We start from the raw sequence: 27,170 nt of genomic DNA on the forward strand, positions 1-27,170 counted from the left end.
TCAGTTCATAGGACATCATCTGCACAGAGCTTGCAAGCGCCTTCAGAAGGCTCTTTAGAGGCTGGTCACAGCACATCCAGCTGCAGTGAAATAGCTGAACCTCTCCACCTTTGGATCCCTGACAACACAAAAGTGGTTGTGTTGATGTGTGTTGGGTGTGGGCTTTTCTGTTTACAAGCTGTTTTGTTTTTGGGGTGATGGGATATATAGCTATGGAGACTTGGCTAAGTTAGAATACATTTTGTTGTGCAGGATCCTGACCAAACACTGATAAAAGCAGATACAAAACACAAATAAAAACATACATGAAGTTATTATTAAAATTTAATTATGCTCTCTTGGCAATTAAAACCATTCAAAGTATATCGATTTAAAGACAAAAATACAGCCAACAAATAAAGCACATTATTAAGCGTCCTTACAATTAAGTCCTATTATGATGTTGTAACAAAACATTTTCCACTTTCTGATGGATGGATAGTAAAGTGGAAACTATCCTAGCCTTCCTGGGAACGAAGTTTCAAAATTTGTGAATAGTCACAGAGAAGATTCTTCCCTGTGTTTCCATCTCATGTGCCTCTGAAAATGGTTTGACTGTGAGAAGGCCCTCCCTCAGAAATCTTAAGAGAACAGAGTCATAGTGGACAAAAGGTTGATAGCATGGACCTGAGCTGTATAGGGCTCTATAAGTCATAACCAGCATTTTGAATTGTGTCAGGAAAAGAATCGCCAGTCAGTGGATCTGTTGCAACACGCAAGTGATACGTTTCTGTAACCAGTTCTAGTTAACGATCTGGTCACACCTCTTTAGGTTAATTAGTTGCCACACATCTTTCAAAGTCAGCTCCACACAGAGTATGTGGCATAACCTAAAGGGGATGGAACTAAGCCATACTTCACTTCTTTCAGCAGGAGCCTTACAATGGCTTTCTTCGGGCCTACTGAAACCATGTCTACACTGTAGGGAGGCACTGACTGATCATTCCTGTTACTTACACAGCCAGTTGCCCAGCCTCTTTAATGTGCTAGCAGTGCCAGTGGTCTAGAACAGTTATTCTCAAAGTGTGCTCTGGGGAGCCCTTGGGGCTCTGCAAAGCATACTGAGAGACTCTGCAATGGCCCCTTGGATTTCTGCTTTTGTTGTTGTTGTTGTTGTTGTATGCCCATCTGTTGTGGGTCCTTTGATTGGGCTTTTCCTGCGTGGCATAAGGGGGTTGGACTGGATGCCACCTGGGGTTTCTGCTATTGTTGTTGTTATTGTTGTTGTTGTTGTTATTATTATTATTATTATTATTACAAAGGCTGGATGGCCATCTTTTTTAATTGTGCTTTTCCTGCATGGCAGAAGGGAGTAGGACTGGATGGCCCCGGGAATCTTTCACTGAAATACTGTTAAATTTATGTTGGTCAGAAAGTTTGCCCATGCCTGATAGATAGATAAAAATAATATATAACATTCTAAACATTTATTGGGGCTCTATGAGAAGCCTATGCTTCAAAAAGAGCTTTGCAACTGAAAAAGTTTGAGTACCCCTGGTCTAGAATATGTGTCATGGCCTCTCATATCGGCAAGGATTCCAACCACATCCATGGCCTGCACAAACTGAAAGTTATCCATTAACATTGGGCAAAGAGAGGCCAAAGTTGCACCGACTGAACCTATATCTACTATAACATCTCAATCAAAATCAATCTAATCAATTTTATCAGTAAACTGCCAGATAAATTCTTCAATAGCAGGATTTCAAGCGTTCTGAATTCTTGCATGGACTTGAGAGAGTAGTCTGAAGATAGCATGATTTACATATTTTGGGAACAAAATACAAAAGGTGCCTTATGTAGAAATACACAATTGGTCTACCAAGCTCAGTATGATCACTCCTAGTTGGCAAGAGTTACTCTAGATATACTCAGACAGGCTAGAAGTGGTTCTCAACCTATGGGTCCCCAGGTGTTTTGGCCTACATCTCCCAGAAATCCAGCCAGTTTACCAGCTGTTAGGATTTCTGGGAGTTGAAGGCCAAAACACCTGGGGACCCACAGGTTGAGAGCCACTGAGCTAGAGAGTAGAGACTAATGCTGGGATCACTGAACTCTAGCCCTTCTCCTTTGCAATAAAAAAGGCTTATAACAAAATAAAAAGTACGCTGGGCATAGGTACAAATAGAGGACTATTTTCATGTCCCAATCCTGCCCAAGGATGCACTGCCATCATTTTGTTGCTGTTTTTCTTATTTTTTGTGGGGTGAATTGGAAATATCTGAATTAGTATTTGAGCCTTCTGAGTATTTTTAATCAAATGCTTTGGAGAGTTTGTATAATTTAGACTTGAGCTTTTGGGAAACAAAGATTAGTATGCTAAGTTTTTTTTTTACCAAACACTTTGGAAAGTTTGTATAATTTAAACTTGAGCTTTTGGGAAACAGTCTGCTGAGCACTGTATCAGCCTGGGCAACAATAAAATGCAAGGTTTTTAATTATGAAATTAATACAAATTGCTTCCAAAATAAGCAGTAACAAGTTACTGTGCTGCATATGACAACAATATAAATCACTCAGAACCTTAAGTAATAATATTATATTACTTTGTATAAGTTATGCAACAAACTTGTTTCCATCTATTATTGGGAAGGCAGGTGGCAAATAAAGTGTATTCTGAAATGTGTTTTTGTGAATTGATACAGAATATGAGTGTACTTTATTCCTAACTGCCATCTTCATATTTCATGGGAATGTCTCTCTCATATCCACGAAAGACAAATGGAAAGACATACTCCTCTCATTCAGTATGGAAAAAGCAGTGATGCTCCATTCTGCCTAAGGCATCTCAACTGCCACTGTCCTGGCTTTGGAGGGAGAGAAGAAGAGACAGTATCTGCAGAACTTAATCCCCTACCATACTGCTATTCACTTTTGCTTTTGTGTCATGCCTCAACTGGATTATAAACCTGAGAGCAGGGAACTGGTTTGTTGTTCTTTTATTTATAAAGCAATGATGCTAAATACATAAATGATGATGATGATGATGATGACGACAACAACAACAACAACAACAACAACAACAACAACAACGACCTAAGTGTGGAGGAAGCATTCCATGTGGCAATGTAACTTCAAAATTAAAGAATTTCTATGTGGGATAAGATAATCCTTTGTCCTTGTGAAAGGAAAATAAATTCAGTTGAATCCTATGGGTTAAATTAGTTTTTCTTACACTTCCTCATACAAAGAGAGTTCATTTATTCAGAAGACATTATTAATGTGGAAAAGATGCAAATAGCCAAGTATGCAAAGCAACATATTTCAAGTTTATGTCCTGAAAAAAACAAAACCACAGAAGAATATAGATTAAAAATAAATAGCTCCTATGAAAACAATGAAATATATTAGAGAGGGGGTTTGACTCACGTATAACAATCACAACAAGGATTACAAGCAATTTCTTCAAGATCCACATCAATGTCAAGTGGAGGTCGCGTTCCATCCTATAGAAAGTGACAACAGAGAAGCCGTTTAAATCAGTGGTTCATCTTGGGTCCTTCAAAGATTTTGGATTTCAGTTCCAAGTCCTTGATCAATGTTAAACTAGCTGGGGAGTTGAAATCAAAAACATTTGGATAACTAAAAGTCAAAAATTTAGAGAAACATGGTATCGTATGCTATTTTCCATCTAGCATTTTAAAGATAATTTTCATATAAACAGAGAATAATCGAGTTGACCACATGAGCCATCCAGTCCAACCCCCTGCCATGCAGGAAAAGCACAATCAAAGTACCCCTGACAGATGGCCATTCAGCTGGTTTAAAAGCTTCCAAGGATGGAGCTTCCAGCACACTCTGACAGAGTTCCACTGCTGAACAGCTCTTATAGTCAGGATTGCAGACTTCTTCCTCAATGATCTGCTCCAGGATCTTTCCTGGTACCGATGCCAGGCTGACTGGATGCTAATAGTTTGGGTGCTCTTTTTTCCCCTTCTTGAAGACAGGGACAACATTTGTCCTCCTCCAGTCTGCTGGGACTTCTCCAGTTCGCCAAGAATTCTCAGATATTATGGGCAGTGGTTCTGAAATTGCATTTCCCCTATTACCTCATCTGCTCCATATTGCTCAGGTTGAACACCAATCTCCTTTTTCACAGCATACTTGTGTCCAAACTGCATGTTCATCATAAATTTAGTTCTGTTATTTATTACAAAACAATTCTGTAAGTTTATGAGTATTGCTAATAGCTAGCCTATACCACTAAAAGTTAGATAGCTTTCAATGCCTGATTCTTGAATTTACTGATATGAGTATTAGATGTTTTTCTTGTAACTGATTGCATTGGAAATCCAGGTTTTGAGAAATGCCATATTTGTTCTTTAATCACACATTGTCCACAGGGAAAACATGTAATTAAAATGTATGATTGTGTGTAAAATGGATTCAAATAAGAACAAAACATGTTATAGACAATGAAATTAAAAGCTTCACAGATAACATGCCTAATTTTATGTTTATAGTCTTTAGGTTTTATATTGTATTGTTTTTAGCACTATTTGCAGCTTTGGGTCTCTATTAAGAGAGAAAAGTGGCATCTAAATCATCATCATCATCATTTACATGTAAGATCAAGTCTCAGCAAGGCTTCAACTTTGCATTAACCACTTTTTACCCTTTCTACTATATGGCTGGAAGATTCCTTATCATCATATTTTTGCTATTTTGAGAGTGAAAGAAGTTTACAGCAATTCAAAGCAAACATAGATAAGAATTCACAATATAAAAAAGTTAGAAAGCATTAAAATCTCAATTAAAAGTCACAACCCATTAAAAGGAATGAACAAAAATGAAACAAAAACATTATACAAGGCCCGTTCTCCTCCCAATTCAATTATCAAAGGTCTACTGATCACTGTGGCACTTATTTTTTGGGTACGCAGGTTTCAACATGAGTGCCAGGTTTAATGGTTTGAGTGGTCAACTATGACTCCATAAGCTGGATTGAAGGCACAAAATGACAACAAATTTAGCTCCAGAGACAGTGGGAGTTACAATTCCACAAGGCAGAGTGCTGCACAATTCCCTTAACCTTATTTAAAGGAGAGATGCACCTAAGATATTCATGTCCAGACTGGTTACAGATGAACAACTGAGAACAGTATTCAAAGGAGGTGATAAAATCCAGTTTTCTGGCCAATTGGGACTTGTGAGAAGATGGTTAAGTGAATACTTTTTTGTACTCTATCATCCTTGTGTGTATTTTACATTACTTTTTAATGAGACAAAGAACTATTATTTTATATTTCTTCTTCAAAATGAAAATGCATTTATACCTGAGCTATACAGTGGCGCAATGTGTTAAAGCTTTGAGCTGCTGAACTTGTGGACCAAAAGGTCGCAGGTTCGAATCCAGGGAGCGGAGTGAGAGCTCGCTGTTAGCCCCAGCTTCTGTAAGCCTAGCAGTTCGAAAACATGCAAATGTGAGTAGATCAATAGGTACCGCTCCGGCAGGAAGGTAACGGCGCTCCATGCAGTCATGCCGGCCACATGACCTTGGAGGTGTCTATGGACAATGCCAGCTCTTCAGCTTAGAAATTGAGATGCGCACCAACCCCCAGAGTCGGACACGGCTGGACTTAATGTCAGGGGAAAACCTTTACCTTTACCTATACATGTCTGAAACCCAAAATCAGAAGAAAAATATCACTTTGTAATTAATTCTTATCTGATCATACAGCTTAGCCAAAATACTCCCAAAGAAAATGGAAAAGCAATTACTAGATGCAAAACATTTAAGGGCAAACTGAGTATATGATGTCTTACCCTACCCAAACAAAAAAAACTTACTTTAGTGATCGTCTTTAAAATGGCAACACGATCCATAGGTGGTGGCAAACCCACATAGAGTGTTTTATCCAATCTTCCTGGGCGCAAAATAGCTGGATCAATAATATCTAATGGAAAATTGTATTATTAAGACTTTGAATACAAATCTGAAATCACAAAACAAAATATATTCAGAAGACACTCTACAGGGAGGTTTACAAACAAACAACTAACTTTTGAAAGTAAAGCATAGCACCTTTAGCAACAGGAATACCAAATCTGTATGGATCTTACACATCAAGAATAAGTCCCCATGGGGAGATAGGTTGGGAAATAAACAAAGTTTTAAAACATTATCTAAGTAGATTTCTCCTTCACTGCTAAATTTTAGACATATGCACACAATATTAGGGGAATGACCTGCAGTGTAAACAGTCTAAACAGTGGACTGGTGGTTAGATTTGCCTCTTCATTGGGTCAGATTGAGGTAACCTCAACACACATCCTCTACATTATATTTAGTTTCTGCCTTGCTAGTGCTCCCACATCCTTTCATCAATGCCACAATAAGGGAAGAAGTAGGCTAAATATGCACAAACATATAGACATGCTTAACAGTGAATAATGTCACCAATCCCGAGACATTTTCTCCTATCCTGAATCCTTTTGCAATATAATGAGGATTAAACTTGGGACCTTACAGCATACACAGTTTGTCCCTTGCCTCTGTCTTCTATCAATCTGTCTCAAATCTTCGCTTTCAGCTGATAAGAGTGTATTTCAGAATGTCCTGCTTCTCTCTTGTCCAAAAGAACATCTAGCAACCTTCAGTGACATGCTTGACTTCCTCTGAGCACAGAGCAGACCTGAACAAGAATGCTTTTAGAAACCAATTCCAAGAATTATAAATCTTTCATGAATCATTCTTAATCTTAAAAGTGAACAGTCAATGCCTTTCAAGATGATTTAACAATGAAGAACAAGAACAAAGAAAATGTGCACTTTGTAAAAGAGAAGACCTGTTATTTATATAATATTAATTATGGAAGTATTATATTAGACAGTTTAATATTCTAATGTGGAGAGATAATATTTAATATTTTTATTCAAAATATGTTCAGTTGGAGTACAATAATCTGACAGCTACGGTATGTACCTATATATAATAAAGCTTGCTATATGTATATTCTGCCTCTCCTCCAAGGTTACATATATGACTCTCTTCCCACCTGCATTTTATCTTCACAACCAACTTCTGAGCTATAATGTCTGTTCCAAGATCACCCAGGAAGTTTCAAGGCTCAGTGGGAGCAGAATCCCTCAAATTTAACACTTTGTTCACTCCTGGAGGTGTTGATGGGATCGGTCTACTTTAGCAAAAGTGTATAAAGCTCACTCTTATTATAAAATATGTTCTAATGCCTCGGGGTATTATATATTTTGTTCTCCCAAGTTTGTAAATTATAACTATGACCCTTCTTTTGTACAATTTGTTAGCAATAGGTTTGACCCAAATCTTTGTAGTATGTTTGAAAGGTTGTCCCTTGCAGAATGATTAACCTTTCTGAGGTTATACATTTAGATGAAAAACTATGAAAACTCCCCTGACCCCAAATGCAAAGAAAGAAGAAGAAAACTGAATAACTTCAAGAAACAAGTCCACAATACTTCTGTTTCTAGGCACTCAAGTGGCTGATTTTGACTTGAACTCAGCCATCTTAACTGCTTCTAATGCATGGGCTGAAGAAGCTGCTGCATAAATATATGTCTCTTATGGCAAAAAGAGGCAACCATGGATGCAGAAGCCATGGTTGCAGCAAGCAGAACTGAGCTGAAAATAAAACTGAAAGTCTTGAAGACAGAGGCAGAAGCACCAAAGCTCAAGCTAAACGTCTTAAAGCAGCTACATGTCAGGATAGTAGAGAAAACCAGATTATGAAAACTGAGGCAGTGGACTCCCCCAACATACCCTAAGGGACCACAGCACTGTCAAAAAGTGGAATTCATGAGGGGTGTCTGTATTCTAACAAATACTAAGCTGTTAGCTGAAGTGTGCACCTCAATGTGAACAACAAGGAAAATTGTCCTGACAGGGAAATAACTGCTGTTTCTGAAACATTTTCCCCTACTTCTCAAATCCACACACACAACACTCACAAGCACACCATGAGGATGTAGGAAAAAGAAAAGCAAAGCCTTCCCCCTTGTTTCCTGATGATTGACATCAGTCAAGACACCCACATGACAAATTGGGCATTAAACACCTAGTTTAAAAGATTAATTATTATTATTATTTCCCTTTCCTTTGGCGATTTGTTTTTCTTCTAATTTTTTTATGTTGAAGCTCTTTCTGAGTCATGATAACCATTACTATTTTTGATGCTGTTGTTATTTCGATTGCCTCTTGAGTTGGTAAACAATCCCTCGCCAACTCCCCCAGGCTTCCAAATGTCAGAAATAAGTGTTCCAGCTGGTCCAGTTGTATTATCCCTGCAATTCTCTCTGTGGATTGTTGTGTAGTGTCCAAGGTGTATAGCCATGTTTAGCAGCCACACAACACACTAGTGATTCTGGCTGTGAAAGCCTTTGACAATGCAATTCTCTGTGTTGCAACAATTTTGAAGAGAAAGGTAACATTATCACTTCCCACGTATATTAGCTCCACTCCCTGCCTGTAAACCACTTCCTTGCTCCCTTAACTCAGATCTCTGCTTGCCAAACTCACTTTTCTTTCTTCCTCCCCCACTTTTCCCCATGAAATAAAGATTATTTGCTCTTTGAACTCTTTTTATTTTCCCAATATGCCATTATGCTCCTTTCTTAGAATCATCAGAGAGTGAAATCTTGCATGTCTGAGTATTAAATAGCAGGTCACTCTGCACTTGTCTGACTGGTAATTCCCCCAACAGTACGCATTAGGGTAATTCAACATTGATTTTAAAAAATGATTCCTCATTGAATCAATGGAATTTATTCTTAATTGTCAAAACAGCATATAATCAGATAACAGGATGTTGAAATACAGGGGCTTCTTTATGCAGGCAAATCTAATACAACCCTCACTGCAAGTGGCTCTGTGAGGAATACATTTAGACACAATGAAATACCACAATCAGTTTGTAAGCTAAGCATATATGTACGTCACAATAATAATAATAATAATAATAATAATAATAACCTTTATACCATCCTGTCTCCCTAAAGGACTCAGGACGGTAAGCATTCAATGCCAGATTATACTAACAAAGAGAACTAAACAACCTCCCCAGATCCCAAAAGAAAATTCACAACTATAACAAATTAAAATTATAACAGATTAACAAAAATTAAGTAATAACATAACTGATCAACTATTGTATATCTAAAATTAAAACACAACAAAAATTTAAACAAATCTAAAATCTGATTTGTCACTGCGGACAAGAGGAACACAGAAGAAATGGAGTAGCCTTCATAGTTAATAATAAAGTTGTGAAAGCAGTGATTGGATACAACCCAAAAAATGATAGAATGATCTCAATTTGAGTTCAAGGCAAGCCGTTTAACATCACGGTGATCCAAATATACGTCCCAACCACAGCTGCTGAAGAAGCAGAATTAGATCAGTTCTATGAGTATCTGCAGCACCTACTGGATAACACACCAAAAAGAGACATTATTCTCATTACAGGAGATTGGAATGCTAAGGTGGGTAGTCAAATGATAACCGGGATCACAGGCAAACATGGTCTGGGACAACCAAACAAAGCAGGACGTAGGCTGAAAGAATTTTGCCAGGAAAACTCTCTGTGCATAACAAAACCCCTTTTCCAACAACCTAAAATACGGCTTTACACATGGACTTCACCAGATGGTCAACACTGAAATCAGACTGACTACATCCTTTGCAGCCAAAGGTGGCGGACATCCATCCAGTCAGTGAAAACAAGACCTGGAGCTGACTGTACTTCAGATCACGAACTTCTTATTGCAAAATTTAGAATCAGACTAAAGAGAATGGGGAAAATACACAGACCAATTAGATATGATCTCACAAATATTCCTAGTGAATATGCAGTGGAGGTGAAGAATAGATTTCAGGGACTAGATTTAATAAATAGAGTCCCAGAAGAACTATGGACAGAAGTCCACAACATTGTTCAGGAGGCAGCAACAAAGTATGTCCCAAAGACAAAGAAAACCAAGAAGGCAAGATGGTTGTCTGCTGAGACACTGGAAGTAGCCCAAGAAAGAAGGAAGGCAAAAGGAAACAGCGATAGGGGGAGATATGCACAATTCCAGAGGCTAGCCAGAAGAGACAAAGAACTATTTTTAAACAAGCAATGCATGGAAGTGGAAGAAGACAACAGAATAGGAAGAACAAGAGACCTCTTCCAGAAAATAAGAAACATCGGAGGCAAATTTCAGGCAAAAATGGGCATGATCAAAAACAAAGATGGCAGGGACCTAACAGAAGCTGAAGAGATCAAGAAAAGGTGGAGAGAATATACAGAAGATCTGTATAGGAAGGATAATAATATAGAGGATAGCTTTGATGGCGTGGTAAGTGAATTAGAACCAGACATCCTGAGGGATGAGGTTGAATGGGCCTTAAGAAGCATTGCTAATAACAAGGCAGCAGGAGACAACGGGATCCCAGCTGAGTTGTTTAAAATCTTGGAAGGTGATGCTGTCAAGGTGATGCATGCCATATGCCAGCAAATATGGAAAACCCAAGATTGGCCATCAGATTGGAAAAAATCAATTTATATCCCCATACAAAAAAGGGAAACGCTAAAGAATGCTCAAACTTTCTTCTTTCACCTTGGTGATAAGGCTCCTCAGCTCTTCCTCACGATGCTGGGGAAAATGGAATGAAAAAGGAAGAGGCCGACCAAGGGCGAGATGGATGGGCGGTATCCTAGAAGTGACTGGCTTGACCTTGAAGGAACTGGGGGCGGCGACGGCCGACAGGGAGCTCTGGCGTGGACTGGTCCATGAGGTCACGAAGAGTCGGAAACGACTATGTGATTGAGCAGCAGCAAAATCTGTGTAAATTATTAAGATTTTTATATAGGCAGCCAAGCTAGAGTGAAACTACTACACCTTGGATTTAATCTCAAAACTATCTGTGACAACTACCCTGTTTCCCCTAAAATAAGACATCCCCAGAAAATAAGACCTAGTAGAGGTTTTGCTGAAATGCTAAATATAAGGCCTCCCCCAAAAGTAAGACCTAGCAAATTTTTTGTTTGGAAGCATGCTCACTGAACAGAACACCAGAGCATGCAGGATCGATAAATATACGTAACATAGAGTGTTGGACATGGAATTAATGGTAGTAACAAGAAATTCATGATAGGATTCACAGTTTGTCTGGTTATGCTGGTTTGTGATGACAACTAATGTACAGTATATAATAAATGTTCATTTTTTTGTCCAACAATTAATGTGAATTCTTCATGGTAAAATAAGACATCCCCTGAAAATAAGACCTAGAGCATCTTTGGGAGCAAAAATTAATATAAGACACTGTCTTATTTTCGGGGAAACACGGTAGGTTGAGAACACAGTTATCAAGCACTATCAGGGAAGAAATCTGGCACTCAATCCATTTCCAACTCAATCCATTTCCCATTTCTTAGGCTCAGAGAGACATTTTTGTTTTTAAAAAGCTATTTCTAGTTTGTTCTTGTTTAGAAAATGTCCTCCCTCACTTTCGTCTCAACACGTTCAGGGTAAGAGGCCTAAAATTTGGTGGCTTCTTCGGAGCCTGACTGGACAATTTTGAGGGCGATAAGGCTCCAGGCGGAATAAAAACAGGTACGTCTAAGTCTAAGCAGATTGGCAGGAAGAAACCCAAGGAAGGAAAAGAGTATGACAAAAGGAGTTAATATTAGAGATAATTTTGCAAGAACCAGCAAAACAAAGAATACTTCAGAGAAGGATCTCCAGAAATGTTTTTGGCGAGAGTGATAATGGAAGGTAGGTGGTCTAAGAAAACAAGATTTGGAATCTATTAATTGATAAATTATTTCCTGGGACCCGATTATTAGGCTGTGCAATAGAAGGAAGATTTTACAAATTTAAACTCTGCATCTAGTATTCCACAATGGAGATAAGATCTGTGCTGGGAGATGGTTGGCCAAAGAGAGTGCCATGGGTTACAATAAGGAAAATCACTGGCCACATCACACTCTTTTCTGTATAACTGAACATCTTAGAACTCATAGCATGATGATGATGATGATGATTATTATTATTATTAACAACTTTGTTTTTATCCCACCCTATCTCCAGAAGGGACTCAGGGCAGTTAACAACAAAACATTGGCAAACATTTAATGTTGACAAACATAACAAAACAGATGAAATCATAAACAATAAAATGAACATCGAGGTGTACTTATAAAACATTGAAAAATAACAAAATTGAAATTTAGGTATACAAATAAAACGTGTTTAAATAAACCTTCTCTTTATCTCATGCCTAGAGCACCACTACCGATCATGGGCAAAGAGGATAATGTTTTAGAAATCTGATGGTGGCAGCAGAACATTAAGGGATATGAAATTGAAGTACATTTTTCAATTCTGCAATTTATTATGATAGGCGAACCAAAAAGGTGGAAGATCTCCAAGTCTGGAGGCAGCTTTGATGTGATTTGAGAAACCCAACATCATGCCTTTCACATTTCCAATAATAAGTTTATCTCTACAGTATTTCTGTACTGACATCTCACTAGTGGCTAAGTCCCATCCTTTATTGTGGACAAACATATGAGCATACAACAGAGCAATAGCTATGTGGTGCTTCTAAGACTAGCTCTAGTTTCTTAATTGTTGTTACCTGGCCTGTTTGTAGCTGCCATAATAAAAACTTGACGACGAAATTCTAGGCCATCCATTTCTGTTAGCAACTGGTTCACTACCCGGACGCTGGCACCTGACTGAAATAATGAGAATACAGTGAAACTGTAAAGACAACATAAACTGACTATTTTGTCAACAATCTGGAGGGAGAAGGTTGACGTTCTTCATAGCCTTTGTCGATCTTCTCTCTGGATGATGCAATATTATTTCTTGGCTCATTTGCAGCACTAGTTAAACTACTTTTGAACTATCAATTCCACACAAAAAAGATCAACTCTAAGAATATCAAGACCATCATAACTTTTAAGGAGGAACAAAAATATAAAGCAAAAACAGATATAAACAATATTTTATCTGATTTCAGGGTTATTATTATTTCCCTTTCCTTTGGCGATTAATGGAAATGAATCCAAGAATTAGCTGCTTTTGTAACACCTGAGTGCACATAAAGATGCCAACCTTAACTGGCCCATCTTGAGATAAATAAAAAAGCCTTCAAGTTTAGAGAGGAAGTGGGCCCCTAAACCCAATTTGCTGGGGTCATAAAGAGGTGTGTGGGGCAGGAAATGCTGTCCCAACTGTCCTTGGGAGATTATGGTGCCTAGGCCCAGAAGCAGATGAAAGGCCCTCCCTTGATCCCAACTGCCATGGCCCTGGCCTCAGAAAGAGAGAAAAGGAAGTTTCCACTGAATTTAAACCCTTCCAATTTTAAAAGTAAATACAACTGATATAACACATTCATTAATATTCCTCCTATCTCAGCTAAGTGACTGAGGGAAATGGTTGTAGCCTCACCTCATGGTCGGATCTCCGAGGACACAAAGCATCAACTTCATCGAAGAATATGACACACGGTGCTGAATTCCTTGCACGCTGGAAAACCTGACGTACAGCTCGTTCACTTTCCCCAACGTACTGAAATAGGAATTTTACACAACATAACTTTGTGTAGAATCTCTGGGCTTACAGATTAACAAAACAATACTGGATGATTGGACATGTTTGTCCAAAGCACTGCTTTTGAATTTTTGAATACATTCTAACATAATCAGATAACTGAGCAATAAAAACAGAACTCACCATATTCAATAGTTCAGGGCCTTTCACAGAAATGAAGTTCAGTCCAGATTCATTTGCTACAGCCTACCAAGAAAACAAGAAGATATAGTTGATTTAATAATAATAGTTTAAAGTGTATTTTCAGCCACAAAGCTCCTCTCAATAACAAACAATTTTTTCCATGTCAGGAGCAACTTGAGAAATTGCAAGTTGCTTTTGGTGTGAGAGAATTGGCTGTCTGCAAGGACGTTGCCCAGGGGTCGCCTGGATGTTAGATGTTTTACCATCCGTGTGGGAGGCTTCTCTCATGTCCCATAGCAAACAATAAATTATAGAAACACACAAACAAATCAAAGAAAGGAATTCAAGAAAGTACTTTGACTACTGGTCTGCCTAGCTTCTGTATTACAGACACTGATGGATACTGACTTTCCGGGATTTCTAATAGCTGTCTTTCCTAACCCTATAGAGAGGGCTGAGCTGGAACTTTTTGTACACAAATCATGTGTTCTCCTACAGAATTGCAAATTTCCCCTAAATATCTCTTGACTACAACTAACCACTCTTCACCCCCAGAGAACCCCATAAAGGTATCACTAGTTGTTGGCGCCTCACAAATAGCTTGCACTTCTCTTATCTTAGTCCAATCCATGGTGTCTCCCATCGTCCCCAGAGAATCCCTCAAACGACTCCTCATCTGTAGGTGCCGTAAGTATGTCCTGGATCCTCTTTCTCTGCTGTTCATCATCAGATTCCTGCTCCCGAGTAACCCTTTTCCCCCTTCTGGCACCGATACTACTGTCTGCAACATTATCATCCCCAGAGAATCCTTCAAATGACTCCTCATCTGTAGGCTCTGTAAGTATGTCCCGGATCCTCTTTCTCTGCTGCTCATCATCCGATTCCTGCTCCCGAGTAACCCTTTTCCCCCTTCTGGCACCCATACTACTGTCTGTAACGTTATTCACAGGCTTTACTACAACAATCCCTACATGAGTAGTGACTGAACAGTTCAATTTTTTTTTGAAGTTGGGATTAAATATTGGATTTAGTGTGGAATATACTGCAGGAAATTGCATTCCGTCAAGAAACTACAAGTGTTACCAGTCTGTACCATGGATGTGGAATAACAAAATTGCCTACATTGCTTTAGGGTCAATGCAGCTTTATAACTGACCCTAGATTCTAGAGATGTGCATGGTATTTGTTGCTTTTGTTTCATTTGTATTTTCATTTTGTACCATCCATTCGGATGGCATGAAATTGAAAGGTCCCCCCTTGAACAAACTGGAAACAAAAGGCAGACGGGAGCCGATATCGGTTCCAAGCCTGCTTTTCAGATCGATTGGCTGCAAGCCCTGTGAGGCCCAGGTGTACAGGCCCAAAGCCTACACTCGTAGGCCCAAAGCTCCCGTAGGCCCAAAGCTCCCAGGCTATGGGTACAGGCTTTGGGCCTACGCACCTGGGCCTCACAGGGCCTGCACCTGATTGCCGAGTAAGGAGCGCTCCTTACTCGGCACTCGACTGCAGGCCCTGTGAGGCCCAGGTGCATAGGCCCACAGCCTGCACCTGTAGGCCTGGGCACCCAGGCCTAGCAGGGAAGGCTTTGGGCCTATGCACACAGGCCTCACAGGGCCTGCAGTCGAGTGTTGAATCGGCACCCGACTGCAGGTCCTGCGGGGCCCAGGTGTGTAGGCCCAAAGCCTTCACCCATAGACCCAGGTGCTTTGGGCCAAAAGAAAACAGATCTTCTGGCCTGGAAGACAAAACAGAACAAATGTCTGACCTCCCGATTACGGGAGGTCAGACAAAAATGGAACAGGGCCTCACCGAAAGCCGTGACACGAAATGGGACAAAGTAAGTCCCGAATGCATACCACTACTAGATTCATGAATTTCACTCTTATTTAATCACCAACAATTTTTAACATGAGGTCCAGTATCTTGTTACCCACAGTGGCCAATTAGGCCTTTAGGAAGACCACAGACAGGACAAAAAGAACACAGCTATCTCTTGCCATGGCTCCCCTGCATTAGGTGATCATACAGCTACAACTAGTGCATACAAGAGTACCATAATGGCTCAGAGGTGTTACCTTTTCTACACAATGAATCCCGGAACATTTCTGCAAGTGTAGCTATTAGTAATTGTCAGAAGATCCTAGGAACTGTAGTCCCCAAGTGTTCTGAACATCACAAATAATAAGGTAAAGGTAAAGGTTTCCCCTGACGTTAAGTTCAGTCATGTCTGACTCTGGGGGTTGGTGCTCATCTCCATTTCTAAGCCGAAGAGCCGGCGTTGTCCGTAGACACCTCCAAGGTCATGTGGCCGGCATGACTGCATGGAGCACTGTTACCTTCCCGCCGGAGCGGTACCTATTGATCTACTCACATTGGCATGTTTTCGAACTGCTAGGTTGGCAGAAGCTGGAGCAACAGCGGGCGCTCACTCCGCTCCCGGGATTTGAAGCTGGGACCTTTCGGTCTGCAAGTTCAGCAGTTCAGTGCTTTAACACACCAGGGCTCCTATCACAAATAATTGCTGCCAATAAAATATACTATTTTTTCCTTTTAAAGCCAAGATTAATCATAAAACGTTGTAGCTTTAATTTTTGTCCACTCAGTGCTGTGAGGGATACATCTTTCTGTTTGCCCAGAATCTCTTACCATTCATTTTCATAATTGTACTCCAGTATATTAAGTCAAGAGAAAACACTTTTTTTAGTTCTACAAATTCCATATACACACCATGAGAATAGGTAATGATAAGCCTTCCCACTATTACATTTACCAAGCACCTTCTAGAGTCATCTAAATTAATAGTTATCACACAACTTCACATTATTTGTGGCACATAGAGACGACAAAACAAATGTGAGTTTTATAATAAAATACAATAAACATCAAATCATAAGGTTAAGAAATATAAAGTGAGAACTTGCACAAATTATATTTAGAATCCTTAGCTAGTTGGCAGCAATAACCTGAAAATCTATCTTAAAAGCAAGTTAGCAAAATAGAGCAAGGCTGGCAAAGTTACCTTAGCAAGCAGTGTTTTGCCACAACCTGGAGGGCCAGCAAGGAGTATTCCAGCTGGAGCTGTGAGGCCAAGGGCTTGGAACTGTTCAGGATTCCTTACTGGTGCCTGAAATAGAACAGGTGCCTCATGGGTGAAACTAGAAAAAAACCTCATTTTTGGCAATTGTTAACACATTTTTGCTATAGATGAAGGATTTTGAAAGTGGCATGAGAGCATTTCCTAAATTAAAACAAATCCAAAAATAAACTGCCAAGAAGATGCCAAAATAAGTAAAAAAAACCTTGATATTAGCACTTTGTCACCCACACAATTAACGTCCACCCAAACAATTACTGTCCAGTCAGCCTGATATCAATACCAGGAAAGATTCTTATTCAGATAATTAAGGAGGCAGTCTGCAATCACTTAGAAAGGAAGGCTGTGATTGCTAAAAGTTAACACGGATTTCTCAAAAACAAGTCATACTAACTAATCTTATCTCTTTTTTTGATAGAGTTACAAGCTTGGTAGATGCAGGGAATGCTGTGGCTGTAGCACATCTTAATTTCTGTAAGGCCTTCAACAAAGTCTCCCATCACTTTCTTGCAAACAAACTAGCCAAATTTGGCTAGGCAATGCTTCTGTGAGGTGGATTTGTAATTGGTTAAGCAACTGAACTTAAAGGGTGCTCACCAATTGTTCCTCTTCATCCAGGAAAGAAGTGACTAGTGGACTGCCACAGGGTTCGGTCCTGGGCCCAATACTGTTCAACATCTTTATTAATGACTTGGATGAAGGTTTAGAGGGTGTGCTTATCAAGTTTACAGATGGCACTAAATTAGGAGGGAAAGCTAATACTCCAGAGGACATGAACAGAATTCAAAACAACCTTAACAGATTAGAGAGCTGGCCCAAAAATAACAAAATGAATTTCAACAAGGACAAATGTAAGATACTACACTTAGGATGAAAAAAATGAAATGCAAAGATACAGGATGTTTGATGTCTGGCTCGACAACAGCCCATGTGAGGACATCTTGAAATCTTTGTGGACAACAAGTTGAACATGAGCAAACAAAGTGATGCAGCAGCTAAAAAAGCCAATTGGATTTTGGGCTGCATCAAAAGGTGTATAATGTCTAGATCAAGGGAAGTCATGGTGTCTCTCTATTCTCCTCCGGTTAGACTGCACCTGGAATCTATGTCCAATTCTGGGCATCACAGTTTAACAGAGGTATTGACAAGCTGGAAGGTGTCCAGAGGAAGGCGACTAAAATGACCAAGGGAGAACAAGCACTATGAGGAGTGTCTTAAAGAACTAGGTATGTTTAGCCTGAAGAAGAGGTTGAGAAGAGACATGATAGCTATGTATAAACATGTGAAAGGATGTCATAAGGAAGAGGGAGCAGGCTTGTTTTTTCCCAAGCGACTGACACAAGATTCAAACACTCAAAAACAGAGAGTAGACAGAATGCATTGAAAGAGGAAGACATTTTGATACATCACAGCAATCATTCTGTTTTTAAAAGAGGGAAATGAAGCTTTATATTTTGATGGACAGATTTTAGGATAGATGGCTTTGAAGCTCTCAGCAGTGGCTGGCTTCTACTGTGGTGTGGTGCTCCTGAGGTTAGCTTCTAATCTGCAAACTGTGGGATCCATTCTAACATCTGTGCCAGAGATTTATTTTTTTCCTAAGGTATACTGAGAAAGATGGGGTATACATTAAACATATATGACAACAGAAGATATTTTTATATTAGTATTCTTAGTTTCATGTTAGGACCTCTTAATCAGGATAGGTGATAAATAACTCCCACAGTTCAAAAGGAAGAGGATACTCAAGGACTGACTTGGTGTTAACAAAGGCATTGATAGCTTTTGATAGTGTATCACATAAATAAAGAAAACAGAAACCAAACTGGGCTGATATACGTAGTATATAGTCTGATCTGAGCATGCCTGATGAAGAATTTGGAAAACTCAATATTTGCATATTATATTAGGATAACTAAGCTGTCTAATTGAAAAATGTATCTAAATATGTATTCTGGTTATATTTGTCAAGATTTTGGCAAGAAGCCAAATGTGACGCCCTATCCAGCTAATTGCTAGGTCAGGATAATACTGCGTTTGAATTCACTATGCAAAAGAATATGGTAATGTTTAAGCACCAGGGATGATGAAACACAGTAAGTGATTGGCTGAGTTTTGTATAAATGTGGAACAACCAATATGTTGTGTTGGTGTTGTTGGCAACAAGGCAAGACTGTGATATTTGTACAGAGCTGTGGTAATTTTTGCTACTGAAACTTCAAGATAAAAGCTTTCCTGATTTGGAATGAAAACTCAGCTGTTTGCCTATGTGCTGTTCTAATCAGGTACTGTACCTCCGGATTACTGAGAGACTTAGAGCGTTCCTTGCTCATAGATTGAGCAGTATATTCCCAACAATATTTGTTGTTTTGGTGTCTCAAGTTATGCTCTGCTTTTCTGAATAATTTCATTGCTACAAGTCAAGTCACTTAGCTTTGATTTTAAAATAAAACAAATCTGAACTTTGCTCACTACTTTTTAGATGAAATTAAGGAAAGTTCTGCCTCTTACATTTCTAAGCAACAAGTAAAAAAAGGCTCTAGTTCAGAACTACTGGCAACACTATAATACTACCTAATCTCTGCAACAGATTGCAACCCTGCATGTATGTATTCAAACGATTTTGCAAATATGCCCACTCCTACCAGTATTGCCATGGTGAGCTCCTCCCGAATGTCCTCTAGGGCTCCAATGTCTGCCCACGTCACATCGGGGACTGTGACAAAGCCTTCTCTCTTGGCAGAGGGTTGCATTGAAGACAGTGCGACAATGAAGTCATTCAACTCAATGGACAGCTTTTGCAACTTATCCTCTCCCAGAGGATCTGGTTCCTTTAGCAACTGGAGCAGCCTTTGCAATTCATCCTAATGAAGATGAAAACAAGATTATGAAATGGATATGATTAGGTGGGGTGAAATGAAAGGCATTTGGTCACAAGAAACTTGGAATATGTTTAACAGGTGCCATGATGTCTTTGTTTGGAATTTGCTGTTGTGTGCCATCTAGTTGTTGGTGACTTATGGCAACCCCATGGTGAACCTATCATGTTTTTCCCCTCAATATTTCTTCAGACTTGCCCAATGGGTTTCTAAAGCTAAATAGTCTCCCAGAGTCCTAGTCCAACACTCAAAACATTACATCACACTGACTCACTTAATATTTATCTATTAATTTTTTAAAGAACTGGGTTACTAGCTTACTGGGCTGTCAATACATTGGGGACACAATTTAACTTGATTTCAGCAAAACATTTGATAAAGCACCCCTTATCCCAATAACTGCAGTACAAAAATGATAAATACAGTTTATATGCAAAAAGCAACTTGCACAGTCCTCTAAATGCAGTCTGACTACAATTTCCAGAACCCTAGCCAGTACAGGCAGTCCCCAGTTACAAACATCTGACCTACAAATGACTCATATTTAAGAACGGGGGTGAGAAAACAGGAAGTGAGACAAATTCACCCTTCAAAAGGGAAATTCACTCCTGGAAGAGTTATCATGGGAAAGAGGTGTCTCTACTGAAGCTTTATCGTCAATTCTTGTTTCCACAACAAGCCACATTTTCCAAAATCCAATTATCACAGGGACAGATAATGAGGTGAAATCTTCTGAACAGGGGCACAGACAGCAAAACAAACATCAGAGCTGTTAACCCTTCCCTATGCTACCCAAAGCTTACACACATATATACTTTTTAAATGTACCTGTTTCAATTTACAAACAAATTCAACTTAAGAGCAAACCTACAGAACCTATCTTGTTCATAGTTTGGGGGCTGCCTGTATAGTCAATGATGAGGAACACTGGGAAACGCAGTCCAACAACTTCTCCCAGACTGCCACTTGTCATCTAGATTACAACATGTCAGTAGCATGCAGGTCAGGAAATTCAACATTACTTCTTTAAGTCAAACACATAACTTTGCCCTGTTTCCACTTTAGAATGTTAGACTACCCATTCTTACCCATTGCTACTAGCATTACATTATTTTCCTCCAAGCAGTTCAGGGCAGCATACAAGATTCCCTGCCCAAACCGAATCCAAAGATGAGTTCTACAGAACTCTAAAGCTTGCTCACCACTTTGTGACATTTTAAATGGACCCAAGCAATCTAATTATATTGACAGTTTTTGACTTACAGTAGAGTCTCGCTTATCCAACCTTCGCTTATCCAACATTCTGTATTATCCAATGCAGTCTGCCTTTTAGTAGTCAATGTTTTTGTAGTCAATGTTTTCAATACATTGTGATGTTTTGGTTCTAAATTTGTAAATACAGTAATTACTACATAACGTTACCATATATTGACCTGCTTTTTCCATCAATTTGTTGTAAAATATGATGTTTTGTAAAATCATAACGTAATTTGATGTTTAATAGGCTTCTCATTAATCTCTTATTATTATTCAACATTTTTGATTATCCATCGTTTTGCCGGCCTGTTTATGTTGGATAAGTGAGACTCTACTGTATTTATTTATTACAAAATCCTTTTTTGGTCCTAGGAAAGGGAGTCTGTTTTATACCACCAAAGAGAGAAATATTAGTGAGTTAAAGTAGATTCCAGTCAACAAGTATATACTTTAGTGGGTAGATCTGCCTTTTCAGTATTGTTTCTTACAAACTCTTCTATATTCCTCTTCATGTCTTCTCCAGATGTTCTTTCTCCCTTTCTCATAACTTCTTGTTTCTCAACATCCGGTTTAACAAGAACTCTATTGACTGCACACATTGCTGCTTCACGGCAAAGCGCCATGAGATCAGCACCAACGTAGCCAGGAGTCAAATGAGCCAAGTGTCCAAAGTCAAACGATTCTCGGAGTCTAAGTTTTCGACAGAGTGTCTTCAGGATTCTGAGGATAAAATAAAGGTCTACATAAATATTTCAGTCCTCATTAAAAGAAACATACCAGTTCTTTAACATACATTCTGAGGATCTACTAAAGAAGAGAGAATGAGACAAGACTACTTAGTTAAACAAAGAAGCAAAAGCAATAGTAGCAGTAACTACTCTAGTATTCAGGAAAATTGGAATGAATGAGAGGGGGGTCAAGTATTTTTTGTTTTCTCTCTTTAAAAAACTGGAGTATAAAAGCGTCTCTACACAAATAGCCCTCCATGCAAACAGAAATCCTGATTTTTCAGGGCACTCAATCACATGAAATGCCTTGCAAAACATTCCCAGGATTGCAGATAAAATTAACCTGTCTGAGTGCTACAAAGACACATGACTGCCAACTGAGAAAAGGTTTCATACTTTCCTGATTTATAGTATGTATGTACTAGATAGATGGTGAGGGGGCTCATGACGTAGTGGATGATTTATGATTAAATATTGAAATGATCACTGAAACACCTAAATGCATTACAACATATTAAAAATGTTATCAACCAATTCGTTATGTGGCTGTCAACAACATTTAAGTTCAAATTAAAGACTTCCCAACCTCCATACCGCCAAACATCTGATACTTCCACCTCCTTTGGGCTATCACAAAATTTAGTCTGTAAAAAAGCTGTCCATTTGAGGAAACAGAAGACTTCTAAAAATGGCTAATGGCCACTTGTGGCTATGCAATTTTGGCATATGTATGATTATAGCTGATGTGAATGGGGTTAACACTCACTTCACAAAGCCCTCGATTCTTCAATGGGCAATGAAACATCCTATTGGAGCCACCCACTTGTTCCAATAAGGTTATCTCTTCAAAGCCAAATGGTACGCAAGACAAAAAAGGTTGGCTGGACTATAGGGCATCATTCACTTCTATCCTATAGCTAGAGATTACATATCAATAGTCTTCACTTTCGCTAGGCCAGCCTAAGCTCTGGCAACAAATTCACACCAATCATGTCAAGCATGGAATGTGCTTCACTCAAAGGTTCAAAAAGTTATAAGGAAGTAAGGAAAGAAAAAAGGTTTGGGCACTACTTAATAGTCCAGACACTTGGACAAAAGGCTAAAACACTGTGACCAAAATCTGCCTTAGAGAAAGAGAAAACATGATTATGCAGCGTAAGGATATGGCATGAGAACCAGGTTGATTAACTATATACTTTTTCAGAAGAAACTCTATAATTCATGGTCCATCATGTAGTTTTTCCTAGGTGGCTGTGGCAGAACCACAAATGCTGTAAGGCAGTGGTTCTCAATCTGTGAGTCCCCAAGTGTTTTGGCCTACAACTCCCAGAAATCCCAGCCAGTTTACCAGCTGTTAAGATTTCTGGGAGATGCAAGGCCAAAACGTCTGCTGTAAGGGATGTGTTTGAGTTCAGGATCTCGGAAGTCAAAATCTGAATCCACCCACAAAAGAAAAATATATATTAAAAAGCTGACAAACTTTTCTCTGGCTGCTTCATCTGGAATCCCCAAACAAATTTCTCGGTCAAATCTTCCTGCACGTCTCAAGGCTGGCTCCAATGAGTCAGGCCTGTTGGTTGCTCCAATTACCAGCACCTGAGCAGTGCCAGCCAGATTATTCAGATCTGAGAGACAAAGGAAAGAAACAACACACATATATACAACCAATGAGACAGGTTGTGCTTTGTATCAGAACATTGCTGTTTATGCTACACAGCCATTGAAGTAAGGCTTGTTAATTATACGAGCACTGATGCAGAACAGCATGATTGCCATAGCTTTCGTAAAGTCACACAATAAACAATATGAATAATGTGGAATTACGTCAAAATACATATGAAGTTTTACCTTCTCCTTAAACCAAGGATGGATAACCTTTGGTCTTTTAGATATTTTAGACTGAAATGTGTACTGACAACACCTTTACCACTGGCTATGCAGAAACAGGATCCAGGGAGCAGGAGGCCAAAAGATCTGGAAAACTGAAGGCTCCAGTACTGGTGAAAAGCCCTGCATGGCTTGAATTCATGCTATATGAAATGCCATATCCATCTATGCTATTTCACCTGCATCCACTTCTGCTCTAAGATTTCCGAGAGGTACACCTCTCTCTATCCCACTACCTTCTTAGTCTTGTTTATCTGAAGCAAGAGAGAGGGTCTTCTTAGTAACTGCTCCTAGCCTTCAGAAATAGGATGGCTCCCGTTCTTTTTCCCCTAGCTAGTAAAAACATTTTGTCAACCTTTGAGAAAGTAATTGTGATTAATGTTTAATGGTTTCTTGTACTGTTAGGTTGATTTTATATGGTCTTTGAATTACTTTAAAAGGTTTTTTACTTTCCAGATTATTTGGTTTTTAAAAGTATCTTTTAAATTTATATATATATATATATATATATATATATATATATATATATATAAAAGAGTGATGAAATCATGGCACCGGATAAAACAACAAAACTAAACACCCCACAACCTCGAAAATTGACAGCACAACCCCTCATCCACGCCTCAAGGACAAGACAACAAAAAGGAAAGAAAAATAAAGTCCTAATTAGAGGGAGAGGAATAATTGTTTTTATCCAATAGCTGCCAGTTAGAAGGCTAAGCTCCGCCCACTTGGTATGCTGAAAGAAGGCTATGCTCCGCCCACTTGGTCTCCTAGCAACCCACTCAGCCCAGGGCCTCAGTTTCGCTGTTTAGTTTAAATTATAAATGGTTAGAACATTACAGAGTTATCTCTGGTTGCTTGAGAGTTTGTATTAATGCTATGACAGTCGACTCTCATTTAACTGGCACCCGTGAGGAGTGGTTGATGCCGGATAACTGAGTCGTCTCTGGTTGCTTGAGAGTTTGTATTAATACTATGACAGTCGACTCTCATTTAACCAGCATGTTAATGTAAGATTAATGTAATGTGACTGTTTAAATGTAATTTTGTGCAATGCTTGTGAATGTAATCTGATGGCATCAGCAGAGAGTGTATTGACACTGAAAGGGTTAATCAGTCAAGCCTCTAATGAACTGTGAAGATGTGACCCTGAGTGTGCCTGGAACACATAGGGAGGATTCAGAGATAAGATTTCGTTCATTCCTCTTACTTCAGTGTCCTTTGTCTTATTGGATGTCAATGCTAGTGTGTGCTGTATATTTGCTCTACTCAGTAAAGCTATATGTTTGCTTTTACTGAAGTCTCAAAGTGTCAGTTCTTCTGTGCTCCAAAACTTCAAAGCTTCTGCACACTCTGACACAGCACCCGTGGGGAGCGGTCAATGTCGGATAACCAAGAGTCATCTCTGGTTGCTTGAGAGTTTGTATTAATGCTATGACAGTTGACTCTCATTTAACTGGCATCCATGGGGAGTGGTCAATGCTGGATAACTGAGAGTCGTCTCTGGTTGCTTGAGAGTTTGTATTAATGCTATGCCCCATAGTATGCCATCACATAACCCTGTATGGTCTAGACATTAATATTGAAATGCAGCCACTGAAAACAAATATAAGACCAATGCAGTTCAAACTGAATTATATGGTCAGCATAGACCCATGTAAAGCAGTCCAAGGCCGTTCAAACCGCATTATATAATAATAATAATAATAATAATAATAATAATAATAATAATAAGGCAGTGTAGACCCATATAACACAACCCAATCAAATGCAGTCCAAGACCCAACACGGCCAACTTGCTATAGTAGCGGGGTTTGGAGGTGGTTGAATTTGCTATCCAGGAGTTGTACTTCACCTGTATCCAGAGAGCACTGAAGATAGCCAACGTCAGATCTGGACCAAACTTGGCACACAGACTGAACATGCCCAACTGTGAATACTGCCACAATTTTGGGGTCTGGAAATTGTACCTCACTTGTATTCAGAGAACACTGAACCCAGCAAGTGATTGATCTCGACCAAACTTGGCACACAGACCCAACATGGCCAACTGTGAATATTGGGGAAGTTTTGGGGGAACTGACCCAAGATTGTTTAGAAATTGTAGTCTACCCACATCCTTCATATTATTACTAAATATCATTGCTATTGATTACAGCAGCCTGGGGGAGGCGCCTTCCACTGAGCCCTGTCTTCTGCTGGTCCTTCTTCAACTCTCTGGACAGGAAGGGAAGGGGTTCAATCAGGGCCACCTAGCACTTCCAAACAAAGGATCCCCCCAGGGAGAAGGCAGCCAGGCTTTGAAGCTGCAAGGCCATTACATGCTAATCAAGGTGACTAATAACAGCATGCATACCTGCCACACTGAAACTATTCAGTGTATTCCAGCTCACCAAACTAGGATTACAATAGGAAGAAAACGGCCACACTTTGCGGCTGCAAGACTATTCACTACTAATCCACCTGGCCAACAAACAAATCCAAAAAGCCACAGCAACGCGTGGCCAGGCACAGCTAGTACTTTATATTTATATAGTACATTTATATTTTGTACTATATTACTTTTATTACATTACTTTATATTATACTACTTGATATATCACTTATATTTTGTTGCTGTGTTTGTACAGGTTTAACCTGTATTGTTCTTAAAAAGTTGCCTTGTTGAGTTGTTGTGTGTTTTCCGGGCTGTATGGCCATGTTCCAGAAGCATTCTCTCCCGACGTTTCGCCCACATCTATGGCAGGCATCCTCAGAGGTTGTGAGGTATAATAATGAGACACAAGTTGCCTTGTGTCTCATTATTGGGAAAAATGTGGGATGTAAATGAATAAAATAATAAATAAACAGTTCACTACAATCTAAATACAATACTGAAAGAGGGATTGCTGCCAGGCTAATACTACTCAGCATGGCACTGTTTATTTATTTATTTATTTCCAATATTTCTACTCCGCCTTTCTCCCCGAGGGGACTCAAGGCGGCTTACACAACTGGTAGGATCACTACCAGTACATCATAATACAATAAAATAAGAATAAAACAGTTAAAATAGTTAAGCCTTCAAAGCTCTTTATAATTTCTGTTACATCTTCAGCTATATTTAACATCAGCTGGTATAATCCATTTTATGGAATCATAGAATAATAAATTTGGAAGAGACCACATGGGTCATGTAGCCTAACCCTCTGCCATGCAGGAAAAGCACAATCAAAGCAGCCCGGACAAATGACTAGTCTGTACTTGGCGCAGGCTGGTGAGCAGCTGCAATGAATCCTGCAGTGAATCACTCTGACCGGGAGGTCATGAGTTCGAGGCCCGCTCGGAGCCATGTTTGTCTTGTCTTTGTTCTGTTAAAAGGCATTGAATGTTTGCCTGTATGTGTAATGTGATCCGCCCTGAGTCCCCTTCGGGGTGAGAAGGGCGGAATATAAATGCTGTAAATAAATAAATAAATAAATAATACTTGCAGATTAAGAACAGACTAGAAAAGACAGCTGGTTGTCTAGAGCCCCCTAGTGGGTTCAAAAAGAAGTATAACTTTAATCAGGGACTTCCAAATGTTCAGCTTTTAACCACCAT

General features: G+C 39.3%; 1 protein-coding gene across 3 annotated transcripts in view; it reads right to left on the reverse strand.

Annotated features, from left to right (window-relative positions):
• nvl (nuclear VCP like) overlaps window positions 1-27,170 on the reverse strand; it is a 55,028-nt gene that overhangs the window by 12,716 nt on the left and 15,142 nt on the right. The window contains exons 12-20 of one of the 3 annotated variants that reach the window (XM_003216096.4): window positions 23,179-23,323; window positions 21,459-21,690; window positions 19,480-19,698; window positions 16,760-16,864; window positions 13,741-13,803; window positions 13,456-13,575; window positions 12,638-12,737; window positions 5,830-5,936; window positions 3,409-3,485 (exon numbers count right to left, since the gene is read on the reverse strand). In XM_003216096.4, the coding sequence (XP_003216144.1) occupies window positions 3,409-3,485; window positions 5,830-5,936; window positions 12,638-12,737; window positions 13,456-13,575; window positions 13,741-13,803; window positions 16,760-16,864; window positions 19,480-19,698; window positions 21,459-21,690; window positions 23,179-23,323 (1,168 nt within the window). Of the gene's footprint in view, window positions 1-3,408; window positions 3,486-5,829; window positions 5,976-12,637; window positions 12,738-13,455; window positions 13,576-13,740; window positions 13,804-16,759; window positions 16,865-19,479; window positions 19,699-21,419; window positions 21,691-23,178; window positions 23,324-27,170 lie in introns of those variants that run through there. The other 2 variants (XM_008125945.3, XM_062972537.1) reach the window with 2 other exon arrangements.

The sequence above is a fragment of the Anolis carolinensis genome, chromosome 1 (assembly GCF_035594765.1).
Source record: "Anolis carolinensis isolate JA03-04 chromosome 1, rAnoCar3.1.pri, whole genome shotgun sequence".
Lineage (NCBI taxonomy): Eukaryota > Metazoa > Chordata > Lepidosauria > Squamata > Dactyloidae > Anolis > Anolis carolinensis.